Genomic DNA, 16,601 nt, shown 5'->3' with positions numbered 1-16,601 from the left:
ACCAAACACACACCAAGACGGAGACTTCCAAATGGACAAATTTGCACACAAATGAAATAAAACCACACACCGAGACAGACATTTCCAAACAGACTAGTAAAACGCACACACACACACACACACACACACACACACACACACACACACACACACACACACACACACACACACACACACACACACACACACACACACACACACACACACACACAGATAAATACTCCTTCTCCCACATACACTCCTCTGCACTGAGAAATAACATTCTAAAATTGAACATCATCTGCAGTGCCAGCAGAATTTATTGAGAGATATGGAAAACATTTTATGAGAATTACAGCAAAGAAACAACTGAAAAAGATTTTGGCTGCACTCGGATGTATGGAATTGGATAGCCGGCAGCTGCAGCAATGAGCAGACAAGTAGACAAAAAGACATTTGTCTTCAAGGCCAATTCACTCTCTGTTATTGAATTATAGAATTGTTGGAGGAAAGAACTGCTAAAACTCACCAACGGACAAAACTGCAGCTGTGTGTGTGCAAGTGAGATGCACACACCAGCTTTCATTACAAATTTGCAATGCTGCTTTTCAGATGTTTACATTCGTCTCTGTCTGTGTGTTTTTCCTCCTTTTTTGTATTTCACAATGAGAACTTTAAAACTCAATTTCTGTACACATTTGTGTAAAAACCTGCAACCTCTTCTGCTGCCTTAAGAAGACCAGGTCAAATTCTAGTATATGTTTGGACTTTGTATTAAATGCCAGAGGGCTTTTAACTTGAAATGAGGGTTTTTAATTTGAAACAGATAAAGGAAGTCGAGGCATTCGGCCGACCATTGGTGTAGCTTTATCACTCAGCCACTCGCTCAGTCATTGTCAAACTTGCATGCATATGGCTGATTGCAGTCCAACAAATGATAATGATGTGTTTTCTACTTGCACCTGCAGGAAAACAAAATCACTTTTTTCTTGATAAGCTACCAACCAATCCAGTAACTCTTAAAAAAAAAAAAACAGTTTTAAATATAGGAATTTAGTTAAAATTAAAGTAACTAAGCAAGTAATCAGGAACGAACTTAACATAAATCTTTTTTAGTCGCTTTTTCATTACTTCTTAAAATGATCAGCAGATAAAGATGTTAACAGCGCTCAGGGAGGTGACTGATTACATTAACTGCCCAAATTGAATTAGACGAGGGACACAATCAATAAGAGCATGTAATATATGATGGGACAGGGCTCACTGAAGATGCTCACAATCAGCGGGCGTTGATCTTCTCATCATAAAATGACCATGAAATGTATTCAAAATTAGATTTGAATCACTTCTCTTTGTAAAAAGTCTGCTGCCTGCTGTGAGCTTCAACATGCCCATTCAAAAAAAAATGCAACCAATTATATGCTACTATGACCTTAGCGAGCATTCACGTGGCTTTTCCGACAAAATATTATAGTCCTTTTCCGCAGAAGAACATTTTTAGTAAAAATCTGCTTGCGTACTGTTCAGTCGAATGAAAACCTGCGTCATGATGTCAGGTTACAAGGTAACAGTCTCGCATCGCATTCTTATTGACCAGACAAAACTTTATTTTCTTTAACACAGGTTTTTAAGGGAGAGGAGGGTGTGTTCCAAATCTCTGGTCTCCAGGGCAACACAGACTATCGTTTCCGTGTGGGCGCCTGCCGCCGTTGCCAGGATACATGCCAGGAGCTGTGCGGACCACTGAGCCCCTCCTCCTTGTTCACGCTGCGTCGCCAGGAGGCAACATCATCGGGAGAGCAGTGCGCCATGGAAACGGGCAAAGGGGTGGGGCTGATCTCCAGCGACGAGCGCTTTGCGGCACTGATTGTGTGCGTGTTCGCAGGCTTCTCCATCCTCATCGCCTGCTTGCTACAGTACTTCTTCATGAAGTGAGGGAATTTTAACTATAGGATAGAAAGAGAAAGCAAAATCACAGAAAAAAAAACTTTACAAAACGTCTATGAAAGAACCGAATGAAATCAAAACAAACACTTGTGATGTACTTCTAAGGCTGTGTATGTTTTGTTTTTTTTTTCTTAGTCAAAGTATCGATTCAGGCTTTTCTCACCTTATACCTGTTGTCTTCTGCCTGCACTCAGTTTGGTCTCATTTCTTTCAATGTCTCTGTCATCTTTGTATCATTGTCCGTCTCATGTGTTAAGGATTTCTGTCGAGGAAAGCCTCGTCTGAGCTGCACCTCGTTTGGGAAAGAAAACTGATAATCAAGCCTTAAAATAGCTGTGAGCGAAGCAGTTGCTCCTCAGACTGACTTGCATGTTTTTATTTTGTATCTTTTTAAAAACATATTCAATTAGAGAACGTTTATATTTTTTGACGGTCATTGCCTTACTTTTCTTTTAGTTTGTTTTGTTTTTTGATGTTTAATTTACTTCTTTTTTTTTTTTTTTTTTGCTGCAGTCTTTATTCAGTCAGCCATATTCAAATGTAGGACTTCAAAGCTTTAGCTGTTCATACATATTCAGTTTGTTACTACTCTACAGGCTGTCAGTCAATTCATACAATTTGCACCTGCTCTCAAATATAGACTGACAGACACCCAGTGCACACAGACTAATGTACATTATCATGCACACACATACAATTACACTCATGCATTGACAATGAGAAAGACACATTTCCTCTTAAGAAGTCAATCACATATCTGCTCAGCTTTTAACATTCAATCACTCGCTCATTCAGCTACCAAAGTGATGCAATCCATGTGTGGTGTAAGATGCTGCTATCCTGTGATTTTATTATATCCAAGAAAGAATGGAAAACCAGTAATCTAATATATACACACAATAAATATATATATATATATGTATATATATATATATATGTGTGTGTGTGTGTGTATATATATATATATAAATGTGTTTATATATATATATATATATTTATATATATATATATAAAATATATATATAAAATATAGCAAATATCTATGATGCTATAAAATGATGTAATATAAGTGATGGCAATGTAAGGTCTGAAGTACAGTGTGAAAGGGGAGGAGTGGACTCCAGGTGCTCATAAACAGCAGCTCGCGGAAAACGGTTGAAGGAGCCCTTAAACACTGGTCTTGGATCAGAATATGAAACCTTCGCAGGTGTTCGTATGTTGGGCAAAAAAAAAAAAAAAATCGGCTTTAGGAAGCCAGGCTGGGACCGTCTTTGGCTGCAACCTACCAGGGAAGGGCGGGGCTGAGCGTGCGCTTGGCCCTTGGTTCGTCCTTCCATGCTCTTACCATCTCAAATACCATTGCTTTAGCCTATTTATCTGTAGCTTTAGTAGCGATATGTCCGTAGTGTCACAGACCCAGAGGTGCTAACAGCCTGCCAGCCAGCCGCCCTTCTCAGAGCTGTGTGTGTGTGTGTGTGTGTTAACCAGGAAAGTCATTAGGAGTTAGGTTGAGCTTTACCCCCCCCCTCCCCCCGCCCCCACCCATCTCTCTCTCCCTGAAATTTCGTTAGCTGCCAGCCAGAGCAGCGCTGAAGCTGTTTCTCCTTCCAGGTAGTCTGTGAATCGATATATCTGAAGACTCTTGTCCTCTTTTTCTCGTCTCCTGCCCATAATTATCTGTAAAGACCTTTTTCTTTTTTTTTTCTCTCTTTTTGCTCTGGCTGCTCCTCTGTTGCTTTTCAATCCCTCACATCTTTCTGCCCATTCTCTCTCTCTCTCTCTCTCTCTCTCTCTCTCTCTCTCTCTCTCTCTCTCTCTCTCTCTCTCTCTCTCTCTCTCTCCGTTTCCCCTCCATCTTCTCACTTTTTTTTTTTTTCTATTAAAAGGTGCTTTATTTACATGTTATCAGAGCAGTAGCAAGTCTGTGGACTCTCCTCAGGCGGACATGTTCTCTGAGGACTTGAACTAATGCTCACTAACCAAACAAGCCTTCGACAGAACACAACTCAACAGAACCAGGGCATTCGGACACACGTTAACACCCTTTGACCTCCCGTCTGAGTCCCTGAACCCTTTTCACCCCCAACCTGAACAACAAAGCCAAGGTACAGCCCAACACATACCCCAGTAATCCAAAGAAGTCACCCTGACCTGCATCATTAACGTGTGACATGTCCACTTTTGTCGGATGGGGTGTGGGGTGTGGGGGTGGGGGAGTTGGAGGATTGGATGGGAGACGGAGGTAATGATGAGCTCTGATTGGCAGCCTGTAACGTACCTCAGGGATAAGGCCTTACAGAGGGGAGATCTAATCCTGTCATCCCCATCGCTGTCATCGTCATCATATTAGCCTCTCTGTTTTTTTTCTATCTTCCTCCTTTTACCTCTTTGTCTTTTTTCTTCTTCTTTTTTTTTGATGCTGTATCTTGTCCTCTGTCTATGCTGTGCCTTGCTCCTGTATGTTTCAGTAAGCAAAGTGGTTTACTAGCTCAAAAAAAAAAAAAAAAAAAAAAACCTTTGCCAAAGTTGATGGGAAAGTTAAGGTAGAGTTCTTTTCTAGGTTTTATTTATACTATATATTTGCATACAGTACTTTACATGCCAATTACAGTGCAATCTTCATTTATTTATTGTTTAAAGATTAAGAGACAAGTGTAGTTATATACTAATTTTTTTTCTTGTAGCATGTTTTTTTTTTTTTTTTTTTTCCTTTAAATTTGTTTTAATGGATGTATGTTAGATTGTATGATTAAGGCCAGCATTCCTTATCTCAGTAACCCTTTAAAGTATTTCTCTTACAGCTGTTGGGAACTTGTAGCTCATCAGTCCATGCATTGCAGTTATCATTGCCGTTTCAAACATGTAACCAAATGCCTTTGTATTGTGTTTTTTTTTTTTTTTTTTTCTCATCTCCTGTTTCAGCCGTGCACAGGCGAGCAGTTCTTGTAATGCTTAGAGAGACATGTAGCAAGCCCGACCTTTGGGTCAGTTCAAGTCATCTGTATTGGGATAAATGTTGCTGCCTTTGGCTTTTTTTGTTGTTGTTTTGTTTTCCGATTAGTGTTACAATGAAGCTTCTGATATATTTTTACTGTTAAAATGCCAAAGTGCAGGCTTTTTCGTGTCCACTAGATGTTGCGTTTGCAGACGTCTAAAGGGTTCTGTGATGTTCTTCTGTAACGACACAGCATTACAAATATTATTATTGTTATTATTATTCTCTCAAAAGGAAAAAAAAAAAAACATTAACTTGATCTGTGATTATGCTTCTTTTCATATTATCTTCTATTATTTTGTTTTGTAAAGCAAAATGTGCCATTTTGAAATGTGTAGCCCCTTTTGGAGGAGAGTTTTTAACACAACCTGATTTCACACTGAAAGGTAAAGAAGGCAAAAACAATCACACGATGATTTCAGGCAGATGACGACAATAATAATATTGACGATTCCTTTTTCAGGCTAGTGCTGGTATAGCAGTAGTGAGTGTTTTGTATCCAGTGTTTTGCTAAGAGATGATATACAGAGAAATCTATAGAGCTATAGAATGAGATGGTAAATACATTATGACTAACAGAGTTGAAGCACTTTTTTTATGCCGAGCATTAGGCTTGATGAGGTTAATACGAGCGAGAGGAGACGCGAGGTCCCCGTGCTCTATTCCAAACACTACTGCCAACGCTGTCTGTTACATTCATTGGCATTATTCTGTCGTTGGCGTCACTGTGACATTGGCATTACTGGAGCGCGACTCTGTTCTACTCAAACGGCAACCTACTCCCTGCAGAATGCAAACTACGGCAACAAAGTACAGTTCATAGGGAGTGCGGTGCCTTCGTGAGGCGTGCTCGTTGTGTGTCTACCTTGCCTGTTGCATTGTAATTGACTGGTGACATGTGAGGTGTCCTGTCCTTGAACCCCTGATGTTCTGTCGCCCACCCACAGCCCCTTTATTCCCCTTTTTTCAAGCCTTAAATGCCCTAATGGGAGAGCAGAGGTTCACCTTGTGTTTGGCCGATGTGAGACCAGTCATGCTAGTGTTGAATAGTCTGAGGTTAACAGGGTGTTAACTGAAAGGCTTCGTGTTGGTGGGCAGGGTACTCCCCTCATGTGCTTTGATTTTATTCTTTTTTTTCAAATGCTGGTGATTTTATAGAGCCCCCGGCCTCTGCCCCGGCCCCGGCTCCTGCCCTAGCCCCGCCCTCCGCACCCAACCAACCCTGCAGGTCCTGCACATTTGGTGGTATGTCAGGAATGAGAGACAATGTTTTGCCCAGCAACCCCACGTCTGTGCCTTCTGATCAGTTTTTTTTTTTTTTTTTTTTTTTTTTTAATGTTTTGTATGTTTTACAGTAAGTAGAAATTTTGACTGAGATTGGCGATTTGACAAACGTACAGAGACTCACAGGTATTTAACTATTTTTTAAGCGAGACAAAAAAAGAAACATATTTTTACCTCACGATTTAAAAAACAAACAAACATTCCAATGTTGTCATGGTCTACGAATTGAGAAAAAAAGAAATTCATGCATTTCTTCTTGTATTGTAAATGTTAGACAATTTCATATGCATTATATAAAAGAAACTGCCATATCAATTTTAATGTATAGATTTTTGCAAATACTACCCTATGTATGTAAGACGTAACTGTATCGGTAGCGTATATATAATATATTTATGCCCAATAAATGTTTTAATTTTTTTTCTGACTTTGATTGCAACTGTTTGTTTATTGTGTGTGTCATACATATGTCAAATACACTGCTCTACATTTTGCACGGGTCCCTTTTCTACAGGTAAACATTGGTCACACAATAGCTAAACATACAGGTATTTGGTGGGAAAGCAAGCAGCATAACCACTCTCAATGCAAAAACTGTTATTTGCACTAATATTCGCTGTTGTCTTTATCTTCAAGATCTAATAAGAAAATGATGATCATCCCTTCACCAGAGGCACCTTTTATGTACTGCTGTAAACACAGGAAGCAATAATCGATATTTTCAATGTTAGGGTTTAAATCAGAATTTATCATCCGCATAATGCTAAAGAAGTGTTGTAATTAATTTCACATGTCACAGCGACTCAGGCATATCGACAGGTTTTGCCTTTTGTCACTTAACATTCAAGGTTGTCCAGTGTGTCTAAATGTGTGTGTGAAAGTTGGTCAGTTCTCTCCAGTGACCTCGATAGTATTGAGCCAGATAGCGGTGAGAAGAGTAAATCACGGAGATTATTATCTGCTGGTGTCCCTGAGGGCAGTCAGACTGAGGCTGCAGCACTGCACGCTTAATTCCCCTCAACCCGAAGCAACCCAAGGACCACACAGAGGAATATTAGCCTTTTGACCTGTGTTACCTTTTATCGTTTCCAGGTGCGTAACTTTGTTTAGAGGCGCAGAAATCAAACACCAAAGCAAAACAAACAGCTTCCACTATTTCACTCTTTTTTTTTTTTTTTAATTAAGCTCAAGTACAGGGACAATATAAGAAAACGTGTGTTGTTAGGATATGTACTGTCAGCAGAGGCCATGTGATAATTCCCTCTTCCAGATAAGAAAAAAACCCCACAAATGCTACAACTCCCTGTTGCCAATAAGTATAATTTAATTGACTGAACGTGCTATAATTTTGGTGTTGGATGCACCATTTATGGCTGCTCTCAAACACCCAGCTTACTCCCAATTTTTCACAAATATTAGCAAATCTCAAGTTTATCCAGAACAACAAAATCATATTCAACTGTCCGGACTAAAATTTCTCCGCAACTATTGGATGTATTGCCATGGAGTTTTGTACAGACATTTATTGTCCCCAAATGGCTGCGCTACTAACTTTGATGATCATCTGAATTTTTCCTCTAAATCATCAGTTGGTTCTCATTTGCGATTGTACAGCAAGTGAAAAGCTTCGACAACAGTTAAATGGATGTTTATAAAATTTGGTACAGATGTATAATTTCCCACACGGGAATGAAGGGGGAATAGTATTAATTTTACATGCTGCATGCATGGCTGCAGACTTCTAATCTTGATTAACTGAATGCCTTTTGCAGGATGTTGTGTAATCATTAAGAAATGACTCAAAAATATAAAAGTGTCTACATACAGCCCTGATCTTAACCCTCTGTGATTTTGACCCGTCCAGATTCCCGGGTGACTTTGTGTTGATAAGCCTGGAGGCAGACCTGAAGGACTGTGTTGGTGGGTGTGTGGCAGAAATTTGCCAATCAGTGGCCTTGTTCTTGGTTTGCATGTAAACTCTTAACATGTGCCTGTTATCACTGAGTTGTAGGTGAATGAGGGAAAAAGTTGACCTTCCATACATCTACCCACGTGTGCGTGTCCGGAAAACCCTTGAGTACAACTGCGTGGTGTATAGTTTTGTGCTTTTAAGTGTATATTGGTCATTTAAACATGCTAATTACATTGGCATAAAGTCCCTAATGCCAGCTGTATGTTACAAAGTAACGGTAAACCAGAGGCTGTAAATGTCATAATTATTCTTGAAGTGCTCTACAATAACAGTGACCTTCAGCTAATTGTAACTTGATGATTAGCAGTTCACCTAAGTCATTCAGAGTTATGAAGAATCCTAATTGTGTTAGCATTATTCCTGCTCCAGTTCATCAACCCCTCAAAGTAGAACATTTGTATCATGTATTAAATGACTTCAAGCTTCTGTGACGGTACGTGTGATCAATCAAATCCAACCTGACAATCACGGCAGTTTTTTGTTCACCAGCAAAGATTTGTTTGCCTTAACTGAGCCAAATGAAAATGCTACTGCACGTACACGCACACAGTGTCATAGATGAGATAGATGTAAAACCTTCTTCAATCCCACACTCCTCCTCTTTGACTAAAGCTAATTTATCCTCTGTACTTCACTGCCTACATTTAGATAAACTCTCATGACGTCTGACTCACTGATGGAACCTCTCTTCTTTCGCCTTTTGTTTGATTGTTTGTTTACATTGACCTCTAGTCTTGGTTGCTGTTTCTCTTCTGTTCATTACCTTTCGTCCACACACTTCTTCTACCTGTTAGCAATCCAACTTTCATTTAATTAATCCACTGTGTCTCCTTCATTACCTTTGGCTTTTACAATTCTTTTAATGAACAAGATGTTCACGCTGCTGATCATCGAGGTTTTGATCACACCCAGGGTGAACCCAGGTGGGCGAGGTGTCCTTGGAGCCGTGCTTGGTCTTTGAAGCTGTCTGAAGTGATGGTGCTTCTCCCAGTGGCCTTCAAAATACAACGCCAGCTGAGATGACAGAGAACACACTGCTGTGTCTCAGTACTAAGATTACAACCCTGGCCGGTGTTACACGCTGGTGAGACCAACATTATATAATGGGGTGTAGGAGGGTTACATGGGGAAATGATTACAGGCCCTGTCAAGGTGTGGAAAAGCTCTCTCAGTCCAGTTTGAGCAGTGTTTACTTGATGTTAGGCGGAAGGCTGTTTTTTAAGTGGTTTCACAAACCTGATATCCATTCGCACTTCATAACTGCTGGGAACAAACAGCGATCTTACTGCAGTATGCCAGCTTACATAAAGAATATAGATGTTCTATACAAATGAAAAACAAAGAGCAAGTAGGATTTTTTTTTTTTTTTTACTCTTACAAGACTTTGTCATGGACAGATACATGAACCAACAGGAAATATTTACAGACATTTTCCAAAATAAGAGACAATTTTTACTCTTCAACATCATGTACATTAATAAATACTATGTCATGTTGTCAGCATGTATTCATTTTACAGAGATACATTCTTCAGAGCCAGGAGGCCATGTTTTAGATCCAGTGCGGACTAGTGGAGGCTGCTGTGGTGATTTAAAATGCTGAGTGTACAGCATCAAGCGTATAGCATTACAAAGCATCTATTTACAAATTAAAGCAAAAATAACATTATCACTTATAAATAGTTCACTTATCCTCTTTCAAAACGGTGCATGACACTTAAAAAATTAAGTCATTTTTACTTAATATTTCCATCAGTTAAGTTATCTTAAACACATTTAAAGGAAAGGCTATTTAAAAACTGTTTTGTTGAACATTATTGTAACATTTTGTCAACGTGAGGCTCATTTACAAAGCTTCTTTTTCGGTTCACAAGCTATTATGTGCTACCCTGTCACCCATGAATAGTTTCCCTCTTCCAATCTAAACAAGACAATTAAGACATTTATTATACAAGTTACATTGTGTCCGGCACGGTGGTGCAGTGGTTAGCATTGTCGCCTCACAGCAAAAAGGTTCCAGGTTCAAATCTGGTCCTGGGCCTTTCTGTGTGGAGTTTGAATGTTCTCCCTGTGCTTGCGTGGGTTCTCTCCGGGTTCTCCGGCTTCCTCCCATCATCCAAAACAACATGCACCTCAGGTCAGGTTACCTGGCACCGCGCTAGTGGCAGCCTGTTGCAGCAGCTCCCCCCTGAGAGCCCTCCTGCTGTAGCAAAGAAATTTCCCCTCGGGGATTAATAAAGTGAAATAAAAAAAACAACATTCTCTGCCAGTTCCATTTTGGGTGTCAGGAACAATTTGTGCCAAAGATAACTGAGAAGTCAAATGGAAGGTAATACACAAGGCTGCTTTTATAAAGACAGGTATGGTGAAAAATTTATATTTTCATTACTCTGAGGTGGCTTCAGGAAGCATAATTAATCTTATCAAATCAGACCAATGACAAAATAACAAATCTGCTACATGTTTATCTGAATGGATCCACAAAATCAACCAACTGTCCCTGTAGCTGTAATAAAAAAAGATGGCCCTTCACTCTATGATGAATCAAGCTAACTGATCTCAATTCACCTGACTCAAGTATGTAGACAATGATGCAACAAAATTAAGAATGTTTCAAGGATGTTCGGTTCACAACACTCTGAGGTGAGCTGAGGTATTTACGGCCACTTTTATGTTGATTTATACAGTTACACTTATCAGCTCTGTTTAACTGGTGCTTGTTAAATGCACTGCACAGTAAAAGTGATGTGTAAAGGTTTAGTGATTCCTTTCCTCCTCATGCACATTTCCTGATGACCGTTCAAACTGCAGGTCTTCTGCTACTTAAAGCAAAAGACCTGCATATTGTTGATTGTTAAACAATGAATTAACGTCACAAAAATCAGAGACTCATGCATATCTTGAAATGTTGTAAGTTGTCTCAAAGTTACAGAAAATAAACCACTGTTGTGGATTGTATGAATACACAATTATACTCCTCTTCATTTCAGGGACTGTCACCTGACTCTGTCGAACATTGTTGGCAGCATCAATACAATATGGACTTGAATTTCCAAGATACAGGGCACTGAGCAGGTCGAAAATCAATAACAGTAATATATTATACATCTTCACACAATCTCCAACTAATTACACAAATCACATCCTTTTGAATGAAACCTGCAAACACAATACACACACGCATATGTCTCTTTCTCACGCATACACACTCACTCACACACACTGCACCTCTGCTCTTCTCTGAAGGAGTACACAGCTGTGCCACAAATTCTACAGTGCTTTCTTTGTCATCCAGAATATGAATGCAATGTAAGGCATTAGTGGATGTATATATTTGTACTGTATATTTGCATGTATACTCTCATGCATCCTCCTTGTTGTTTTTTTTTTTACATTTAAGCACTTAAGTCTAGTATTTATTTTTCACTCCACTTGCCTATCAAAGGTTACTTTTTTTTGTTGTATGAATAGAGTGTGTGGCACTTGCTGAAATAATACCAGAAAGCAAACCGAAAAAAAAAGAAAAAAAAAATCTAAGTTATATTTCTGCATGTTGAGCTTTTGTGGCTCGTGCTTTTTTCATCCTTTTTGGTTCCAGTCAAGTGAAGACAAGTGCTCACAGCAGTTTTTACACGTCCTGACAGAAATAATGGCTTTTCGGTGAGTATTTTTTTTATTTTTTTAAATGACTAACAGCTTTACGTTTCGACAGGCATGCGTTTAGAAGCTGACTGTGCACTCCGTCCAGCCGTTCGATCCGTCTCCCTTCACGGTGCTGGCTGTGCGGCCCCGCGGCGGCTGGCTGCCTGTCAGGCCGAAGAGGCGCGCCGCTGCACCCCGGTATTTCCAGGACATAGTGTTATAGAGGATAGGGTTGATGGCGGCACTCAGGTAGAAGAGAACCACGGACACAAAGTTACAGTACTCGGACAGCACAGACAGCAGCGGGGACGGAGCATCCAGAGACCTGAACTGCAGGTAGCGACCCACGTGGAACGGCAGCCAACACAGGACAAAGGCCAGCACAACCACCACTGGAGGAGGAGGAAGAGAAAGTCAAAAGGTGTTGGGGGGGTGTATGAAGGAGGGGTTGAAAAGTCAGTAACTCCAGACATAGATAAATTCTGGCAAAGAAAGTTTTAAATTAATTTAACTGAAAACCCTGCTGACATTTTGTATACCTAGATATAAACGCTTAAAACGCTTTTACATGTTGACAAATGAAACCCTAATCAATGCACTTGGCATAATGTACGCACTCTCCAAACTTACCCAGCATCTTGATGGTCTGTCTGTTGCTTTTGTCCCTGTGAGCTACACGGGAGCTCATGTTTGTCTCCCGATGCCTCTGCCACAGACGACGGCCTATGAGGCTGTAGAGCACTGTCAGACAGAACACTGGCATGAAGAAGAAAACAGAGTTTAACCACACCATGGCCCCCATCAGGCCTGACTCCACGGCGTAGTGCGTCATTTTACACTCCCGAGTGTCCCCAGCCTCCGGGGGCCAGCCAGTCTCATTCAGCCACAAACTGAAATTCGGTGGCCCAATGTGGTCCCGCTCCACCCCCACCATTACAAACACAGGGCCAGCGCTCAAAAGGGACACTGTCCAGAGGAGAAGAATTAAGGCGCGCACGCGCCTTTTGGTTACCACAGCCTTGGCGCGCAGCGGGAAACAGATCGCCAGGTAACGCTCCACTGATAATGCTGTGATGCTCAGGATGGTGGAGTAAGTGCATGACTCTGACACGAACTGAAAGAGCTTACATAGAGCGTCCCCAAAGCGCCAGGGCCTGTACCTCCACATGCGGTAGAGGTCAAGTGGCATACAGAGGAAAATGAGCAGGTCGGATACAGCCATGCTGCACAGGTACAGGTTAGTGGTGGTGCGCATGTCCCGGTACTTGCTGACCACCAAAATGGTCATTACGTTCCCGACCACCCCGACCAGAAAGAGCAGTGTGCAGGCGATGGTGATGGCCGTAAGGAGAGGGATAGAATAGTAATTTAGAGGAGGCAAGGCAGGGTCAAAGTTTCTTGAGGTGTTGTCGGTCTCCTCCAAGCTGCAGTTATTGGAGAGGCACTCCGAGTGATTGGGCCAAGAGGGCATGCTGTCGTCGCGCGGTTATTCACGGGGCCGCGCCTGCCCCTGACTGCTGAAGTCACCACGGTACTGGGACACCTCCTGCCCCTCGGCGCTGCCCGTTCCTCCCTTCATCATTTTGTTGAGTTCCAGAGTTAATGGCAAAGCGTAGCAGAGGATGGAAGGTGCGTAAAATCAATATCCTTCCGCGCGTTGCAAGCAGGCTTGTGCTTCTCCCTGATTTCTTTGAAAATGACCAAGTCACAATTCTAAAATGAAAAATAATCCCTGATTCTCTCCTGGGAACAAGCAGTTCTCTTCACACTCGAACACAAACATGAGGTGATTTGAGGTCGATTAAAATGATCCATTCCATCTGCAATACGCACTCTAAAGTGGTCTGAAAGTAATAGTTGTGAAGTAGGTGTGAATATTTTTCAAAAACCTCACTTAAAGACGGGTTATCTCCTGCACCCTTTCTGTTTGTGAAAAGACACCCGAATAAAGTCCTTCATGCACCAAGTACTCCAAAAGAGTTCCCATCACCAGTAGCGAGTCCCTGCGTTTCCACGTCAGACAAAACAAAAACAGTGGATCGGTTGACGAGTTGCATCCGGCAGCATGTGGTGTTGAGTCAGACTCAGGGTCGTAGTGATGCGGCAGCAGCGATGAACATCTGTCCTGGGAAGGCAACCGGAGCTCAAACTCAACCAAATACAAACGGATAAACAACAACCATGGTGAAAACAAATGCTGTGTGACGGTAGGGAGACAGTTTTATAAAACTCACAAAAAACACGAAGGAACGACGTATTGCCAACATAATCATAAAAATTGGACTTCAAAATATTGAAATAAAATACAGTTATTGAGAGTGAAAAATAAATCCACCTTAAGACTTCACTTCTGACCTTCTAGTTATGGTGCATATCCGTGTGTGAGGATCCTGATTCCCAGTGCGCAAAACATCATAGCCAGGTGGAGTAGTGCTGCTCAGGGGAGGGAGGTGTGTGTGTGTGTGTGGGGGGGGGGGGGGGGAAGTCTGCAGTGAGTCAAGTGCTGCAACACCACCTACTGGTGCTGTTAGGCCAGTGATGGCAGGGGAGAGGGGTGGGGGCCGGGGCTCCTCAATGTCAGAAAACCTATCGGAAGTCTTTCTGTGTGCACAGGAGAGGAAAGAGGCGCAATATTTTAGAAGCTCTTCCAAGTTGGCTCAAAGTGTGCAAGACTCAAATCTGCTCCAGAAGTATGGTTCTGCAGCTGATCCATCAAAGAGGTGGTGGATAAAGATATTTTCAAGTGTGGATCAATATTAGTCTTGAGCATAACATGTGTTCCTTAAACTGATATCTCTATTAATATATATATATTTTTAAGGTCAAGTGCAAAAAGTAAAAGTACAGTTTTTGTGTGGAAGAACGTGACATCGTTGATTTATATCTTTCAGCCCTAAAGGAGTTGTATAATTGCACGGTCACAAAGAAGGAAATTGGATTAGTCGGTCTGAAGCCCAGATCTAATTAAAAGCTCCAATTAGCCCCTACAGCAGAGGAGAGTGTCATTCCAACTGCTCGAGAATTATCTTTATATGCAAAGAGTATTTAAAGCAGGCACATCAAGTATGTTATATGCTTAGGATGTAAAGAGGATTCAGGTTTCAAAAAGATTAAAACCGTCATGCACTGTAATGAGGTTAGAGCTGAGCCATTTTAGTAACCTCAGCATATATCATCCCCTAAATACTGGCAGGATTGGCTATTCTTTCTTCCAAAATCAGAAAAAAAAAAAATCTTAAAACACCACCTGTGCTTCCCTTATTGAAAATTCAGAAAAGTGTACATAAGTTTACAGTATTGTACATTCAATGCTGGCCTATTGGACCAAGATTGGCTTTATAACAAGCTGTGATGTCACAAATCCTGCTCACTGGTGTACGCCATAAACTCAAAGTTTATGTGATCTTAGAGAATTGTTTCACTTTCAGCAGTCTTGTACTGTCAAACTTTGAACAAACATCATTCTGTACATTAATAATACAACTTTCATAAAACATAAAAACAAATATATATAAGAACTTGAAAAATTATTCTCATTATTCTTTACAAATTATTCTTTACAAAAATGCAGGTAAAAGGGAGCTTTATAATGTTAGCAGGACTTAACTCTTGCAATCATCTCGTTTAGCTTCGACATAACGATGTTTAAGACTTTCAGATTTACATTTTTAGATTTTTTTTAATTTTTTTTATTTGCTGAAGGAGAAATTTCAATAAGTGTGAGTCAAATCCCAATTATAGCTGCAATACATTTCTCTTTACTGCACTGATTTCATCATCATGTTATCTTTCTGCCCTTTGCGCTGTGTTTACCCCAGATACTATTATGTTTATGACCACTGAATCACGTGTGTGTGTGTGTATGTGTGTTTAGGTGGAGAGAGAAAGCGAGAGAGAGAGAAAAATACATAGAGAAAGCGAGAGAGAGATCTTACCAGTGGGCAGAACACAAGCAGGGAACTTGTCAGGACAGTTGTTACTTCCACAAGATGTTTTCATCATAAGTGGTATGTATCTACTTGTCATATGATGCGTATGTGTGTCTGTGGTATATGTGTGTGTATCTGTGTGATGGTCTTTTTGTAATTTTCAGAAAAATTGCATCATTGGACTTTAGATATTTGTACTGTGTAATCAAACTACATTCCACGGGTCTAATGCCAAACAACAAGCTGATATCACTATTTACATTGACAAAATGCCTAAATTTGACTGTTTCTGGGACAACAAGAGGTAATAATAGCAAGACTAGGTATGAAATGTCATGTATTTTAGTCTGGCTGTGAATGATTTCTCTGTTTAGCTTTTTTACATTTGTTTATTTTCAGCAAAAGTCTCCCATAGTTTCCAGAAGTTTATCTCTGTGTTTGATTTTACTGCTGTATGGTTTGTACATGAAATAGCCCACACCTCTTCATTGTTTCGGTCCTATATTGCTTTATGGTTCAGGTCAAATCTGTAACATATTGGTGTGTGTATATGTGTTTCGGTGTCATTTTGTCTGGAGTGGAATTCCGGGGTGTGGTAGATTGCAGGTTAAAGTCCAGAGTGATGCACACACAGTTGACAACTATGTGAATGACTGTGTTCTCAGTCCATGATGAGCTCAGTTCATTGTTTCATCCGCTAGATGGAAGAAGAGATCTCTGACTTTTTTTTCCTTGAAGTGTGAATGTGTTTGTGTCTGCCTGCCGGACTAATGAATGTTTTTTGTAGTGCAGGTCTGACACAAGGGAACCTTTCTTGGGATGAGAGCACTTTCACTGGGAATGCTGACATGATA

General features: G+C 40.7%; 2 protein-coding genes across 2 annotated transcripts in view; one reads left to right on the top strand and one right to left on the bottom strand.

The window, feature by feature from the left end:
- The window catches only part of fndc3ba (fibronectin type III domain containing 3Ba), a 90,423-nt gene extending 83,791 nt beyond the window's left edge, over positions 1-6,632 (top strand). Inside the window, exon 27 of the mRNA XM_069710662.1 lies at positions 1,603-6,632. Coding sequence (XP_069566763.1) covers positions 1,603-1,914 — 312 coding nt within the window. The 3' untranslated portion in view covers positions 1,915-6,632. The remainder of the gene's footprint in view (positions 1-1,602) is intronic.
- Positions 6,633-11,730: 5,098 nt separating this feature from the next.
- On the bottom strand, positions 11,731-13,755 carry ghsra (growth hormone secretagogue receptor a). The gene is made up of 2 exons (XM_069710594.1): positions 12,449-13,755; positions 11,731-12,210 (listed from the first exon to the last, which is right to left on the bottom strand). Exons 1-2 carry the CDS (start codon positions 13,287-13,289, stop codon positions 11,897-11,899), a joined length of 1,155 nt encoding a protein of 384 aa, XP_069566695.1. The 5' UTR covers positions 13,290-13,755; the 3' UTR covers positions 11,731-11,896.
- Positions 13,756-16,601: the final 2,846 nt, after the last annotated feature.

This window comes from Brachyistius frenatus, unplaced genomic scaffold (assembly GCF_029030835.1).
Source record: "Brachyistius frenatus isolate BFR_SWC_R1_liver_20210118 unplaced genomic scaffold, ASM2903083v1 Contig_93, whole genome shotgun sequence".
Taxonomy (NCBI): Eukaryota; Metazoa; Chordata; class Actinopteri; family Embiotocidae; genus Brachyistius; species Brachyistius frenatus.
Note: the sequence above shows the minus strand (reverse complement) of the source record. Positions and strands in the feature narration are given on the sequence as shown.